Raw genomic sequence first — 5,291 nt, forward strand, 5'->3', positions numbered from 1 at the left:
GCTATCACTTTGCCCATCTCTAGCAGCCATCGATAGTCAATAACAACATTGACAGCTGTTCGGCAGAAAATATTAAATTACCATTAACTGCTCGTTAAAAGAGCTATATAAACGATTTCCAAAGTTTTTCCGTTCCAAAAAGTGAAAAAGTTGCTGGCGCGTGATTGGTAAGCTGGGTTTGAAAATTGTGTTTTTCTTTCAAAGCAAACCAAAACCAATTACATAAAAAAATGGATAGACCAGTTAAAAGGTGTTGTTTGTGGGTGAACATTAAAGGGTTAATGAGATTAGGCCATTTCGAGTTTAGGAGGTGGCCCAAGTAGTTTTTCACTTAATTAATTTACCTTCCTCCTATACACATTTTTCTAGGAATCGCTCTGTAATAACAGCTATCTCCCCCTGCCACGCCCACCTGATTTTTAATACTGTTTTCTATAATATATATATTTATAGGTCATCATGCTATTGGTGTAGAGAGACTTCCGATCTTGTTTCTAAGCTTTAATTCACCTGACGACCAGAAGCTCTCTTTTCAAGTAAGAGTAATTTGCCAATTTATTCGTTAATTGGCCCCAAGTGCATTGTTGCATTTGTTGCTGGACAATAATCGCCAACTTTGCAAGCCATCAGTTTGTAAAAAACGTTGACCAAAGCTCAACGCTTTTATCCAGCATTTAAAGTTTAAATAAAGAAATTGTGATTAAAATTTGTAAACAGGAAGCGGTATCGCTCGATAGACAATGGGCGATAACCGATCACTCTTGCGCTTTTTGGCGGTTCTTTTGATTTGTCACCTTTTCATGACCGATTCATTAATACTCTCTATCTTTTGTTCACTCTTTGCAGTTATGCTCTTCACGCGCCGGCGACAACTTAAAAGGTGTGTGTTTGTGTGTTGTGATTCCTTATATATGTATGTTTTCCCCGATCCCGATCAAGCGACAACCCGATGAATCCGCTTCCGTAGTTTCGCTTCTGAACTCCCCCAGAAAAGTTATGGGTGGCCAAGTATTAGTCACGCTCGAGTAGCGCGCTCATATCTGAAATCATTATACCGCCATTATCATTACCGCAGTGCTCAATGTCCAGTAAGGTGGCCCGATTTAATTGAAAGTGATTCAGGGACAGGCGAAAGTGATCTTTGGAAACCTTAAAATTATTAAAAACGGTACGACGGGATAGATTATAGGCCGTGAACAACGTTTTTTGCAATAAAAATCCAAGTTTAGTGATAACAAAACTAACATTTTGTTTTGCCTTATCTCTGCTTACTCAATCGAATTTGTTTGTATTAAAAATCGTTTGTATAAAAAATCATAAAAGCTCATTAGATTTAAAAGTAAAAGTTTATTTAAAAAAATGTTAAAAACATGATTAAGAAATTTACTTTAACCTAGTAACATTTTTTTTTAAGAAATTCTACCCATTTACCAATCCATTAAGATCAAACAATTTTATTTTAATTGTTATAAAGATTTGCTTTTAATATTATGTATATATACCGAAATTATTTTTCCGTCTATTTAAGAAGAACCACCCTAGTGCTAGTACATTCGTAGTCATCCGATCACCTAACCACTCACCAAAATCGCCACTTTGTCAGCGTTTAACCCCTCTGGTGCAAAGGTCGCTCCCCGGAGGAAAATTTCTCGGGCCCGGTTCGGTGTTGCATGAGTCCAGTCTGATGTTTCCCCAGCAAACTTAAAAAAAAAAACAAAACTATCTGAATTAACCAAGTAATTTGTTTATCTCTCTTTTCGCCCGGGAAAGCTCCGCACAAAAAACGCACAAAATCAGTAACAATCAGTGTTAAATCGCTTTCCCAATAGAACGAAATATCGCTAACTATATACACATTAAGCAGTAAACCGAACGGACGTAAATCAATCGCAATGTACGAGCTTCATAATTGCCTAAGATCCGTTTTCTTTGCCACACTCATTCCCGGAACGATCCTACTTAGTTGGCTAACTGGTCTGTAAGTATCCACGCTCGATTCGAAGTTGTGCGCTTGTTTAACTACTTATGTAGATATAACTTAAAACCCATTCTTCTGATTTTTAATCGAAACATCGTGACATCGACATTTCTTTCGCGAATATCGCCGGCTCTGTTCCGTTCCCGCTTTTTCGTATATAACTGCTTTGCTTACTATCCGAATGTATATATATTCATTTGTCCCCAATCCCTCACGACCACTCTTGCCATAGCTCACTCGTTTTCCATATTGTGTTCTCACTCACTTTAAGGTATAGTTATTACCACCCCCTCACCGAACTACTCCGCTTTCACATTTCACCCATTGACATTTTTCGTAGGGTTGGATTCCGATCTCTGCAAGCGTGTCTACTGATCTTCTTCCTTATCTTTGTGGTTCTGCCGCTAATTTTTCGGTACTCGGTGACGCTCCAACGCGGAATCCTGTTCCTCACATTCAGTAAGTACACTAGAAAGTTAAATGACTTAGTAACATTCGAAAATAGCTGATTGACTGCTAGATTCCTCAGTTTCGTAGACACACATTTTATGATTTAATTAACCTAAATAACAAATCAAGACGCGAGTTATTAAGCATCACAAACGTATTTAAAACTCATGTATAAGTCAGAACGGCATTAAAAACCCGTTAAAAGATCCAAGGTTTCCAACTTAGTCTAATTATATATGTTTGTAGACTTTTAGACACATAATTTAAAACTTGTTAAATTAAAAAACACCTGTTTTTAGAAGTTAAACCAATTCATTAAGTAAAATTTCCCAAAAGATTTATTTTCCAATAAAAGAATAGTTATAGATACAATATTATATGAAACTTTTTTCTCTTTGGCTACATATAATCAGTGTTGGGAAAGGTACTAGTTTTTTGTATCTAGGTACGGTACGAGGTATTTAAGAAAATAAGTACCTAGGTAAGAAATAGATACTCAATTTGTCAAGTATCTAGGTTAGGTAAATTTTTAAGATAAATAATAATCTTTACCTAGGTAAGGTTAAAGGTAGTCTCACATTTTTGTACCTAGGTAAGGTATAAGGTATCATAAAACGTTATCTAGGTTCAAGTATCTAGGTACACCCCAACACTGAATATAATACAATGTTCAGTCATTTTCCGTATATCTGATGCTTATTTTAATTTTAATCAAGTGCATCCCCTACCATTTTAGTTAAGTACCCCAAAGGACTTGATCTCACCAAGCCGGAGAGCGTAGGACTGTACGCAACTCGAAACTTCTACATCACCGTCAAGGATCACGATCAGGACGAGGATGGTGTGCGGGTTGGTGTTTGGCATGTTCTCCCCAGCAATGCAGTGCGTCGCTTTAAGCGCGAACTACGCGTTGAGGAGGAAGTAGATCATGACCTGGATCAGCACCTGGAACCCGCACCTGGCAACGAACAGGAGCTGAAAGAGTTGGCGCCGGCCATTCGGTCTGAATTTCCCGCTGTGGTGCCCGAAAACGAGCAGCTCTTCTACGAGCGATTATTGCGGATGCCAGGTGGCACAGTGGTGCTGTATCTGCACGGGAACACAGCCAGTCGAGGCAGTGGCCACCGATCGGAGGTGTACAAACTGCTGAGGAAGCTCAACTACCACGTGTTTTCCTTCGATTACAGAGGCTATGGGGACTCCGATCCTGTGCCACCCACGGAGGAAGGCATTGTGCGCGATGCCATGATGGTGTTTGAATATATAGCCAACACCACATCGAATCCGGTAGTGGTATGGGGTCATTCCCTGGGCACCGGAGTGGCCACGCATCTGTGTGCTAAACTAGCCAGTTTAAGGGAGAGGGCTCCTCGGGGAGTTATCCTCGAAAGCCCATTCACAAATATCAGGGATGAGATACGTCTGCATCCCTTCGCCAAGCTCTTTAGGCACCTGCCTTGGTTCGATTTCACCATCTCAAGGCCGATGTACACCAACAGGCTGAGATTCGAGTCGGATGTTCACGTCCAAGAGTTCCATCAACCCATCATGATCATCCATGCGGAGGACGATGTTGTGGTGCCGTTTCTGCTGGGCTATCGGCTGTACAGGATCGCTTTGGATGGAAGAAGTCGCTCTTGGGGACCCGTGGAGTTCCATCGATTCGGAGCAAGCCTAAAGTATGGACACAAATACCTCTGCCGGGCGCCTGAGTTGCCGGGGCTCATCCAAAGGTTTGTGGAAAGCTACCGGAATGCCGTCTTCTAGACGCTATCACCGGGCTTCTCCTCTAGCCCGTATTAATTTATGTATTAGACGAATATTCTAATTTAGTTTTTTACCGCCATCACTCTGACACGTTCCAAAATTTCCGCCCTGTGCAAACAAATTAAAGAAGTCTAAGGAACACGGAAAAAACGATGTTTTATTTTAAGAAAGGGTGGCGTTTGTATTTTTATTTACCCAATAGGAAAATTAAACACACAAGTGGAGCTATGGAGCTAAGAGAAGAATTCTTTTTTTACAAAGGTTTAGATATACCCACGAAAAAATCCGTGCTCAAAAAGTCTTTAACCCGATAGTTGGTCATTCATAAAAGAAATTGGAATAATACATTTTTTTTTATTCTTGAACGAAAGGCCTTTATTTTAAAAACACAATGCTCTTAGTAGGAAAATAATAAACAATTATAAAAACTAAACGACGTCTTTGGCCCACCGCACTTCAAGAGTTATTTAAAACGGAGTAAGACTCTGATCAAATTTCTTCTGCAAATATACAACTATTGTACATATTTTTATATATGTACATATCGACTTTATCGACTTTATCATATAACTTTGATTAGAACAATCGGGAAAAAATTAACAAAAAGTACAACTTAGCTGTTTAAAATTTTTTTTTTATTCTTTGGGATAACGGTTTCTTTTTCCAGAATTACGGTTTTAATTTGAATAAACGAAATAAATGACAAAATTTTATCACATGTTTCTTTTTCAATTCTTTTTTAATTCATTTGTCAATAGAAATGGTTAAATAATTTAGAATAACGGTTAAAATTATTAGATATATAATATGGAAATTTAGTTGTTTTAAAGAACATTAAACTTTTGCAATAGCTGAAAGGGTAAACAATTTTGGTTTGGCAAAGTTTACTGGTTCATTTTTGCAAAAATTCCTCGAGGTGCGCTGTAATATTTAAGCTCGTGGTTATGGTGAATGATCAGTGATTAGTTCTCCTTCACTGATCCGAGGTCATCTTTATCCGCTGAACGCGGTATATAACTGGTATTTCTTGAGTTTGTGTAAAGCGGTATTTATTTTTTGACAGTATGGTATTTTTTATCGCTACTACCGCGGTCAC

At 38.6% G+C, this 5,291-nt stretch overlaps 2 protein-coding genes across 6 annotated transcripts in view; one reads left to right on the forward strand and one right to left on the reverse strand.

Moving 5' to 3' along the window:
- The window catches only part of LOC128256765 (zinc finger protein 33A), a 181,192-nt gene that overhangs the window by 13,238 nt on the left and 162,663 nt on the right, over positions 1-5,291 (reverse strand). The window lies entirely within an intron of this gene.
- On the forward strand, positions 26-4,345 carry LOC128256766 (lysophosphatidylserine lipase ABHD12). 5 transcript variants are annotated; one of them, XM_052987368.1, is made up of 6 exons: positions 26-167; positions 454-536; positions 847-880; positions 1,771-1,978; positions 2,319-2,437; positions 3,165-4,345. In XM_052987368.1, the coding sequence occupies exons 4-6, from the start codon at positions 1,893-1,895 to the stop codon at positions 4,193-4,195; spliced, it is 1,236 nt and encodes a 411-aa protein (XP_052843328.1). In that variant the 5' UTR covers positions 26-167; positions 454-536; positions 847-880; positions 1,771-1,892; the 3' UTR covers positions 4,196-4,345. The 5 variants fall into 5 exon arrangements, with proteins under 5 accessions (XP_052843328.1, XP_052843331.1, XP_052843332.1 ...); XM_052987371.1 differs by lacking the exon at positions 1,771-1,978; XM_052987369.1 differs by lacking the exon at positions 454-536 and having other exon boundaries at positions 33-167.

This window comes from Drosophila gunungcola, assembly GCF_025200985.1.
Source record: "Drosophila gunungcola strain Sukarami chromosome 2R unlocalized genomic scaffold, Dgunungcola_SK_2 000027F, whole genome shotgun sequence".
Classification (NCBI taxonomy): domain Eukaryota; kingdom Metazoa; phylum Arthropoda; class Insecta; order Diptera; family Drosophilidae; genus Drosophila; species Drosophila gunungcola.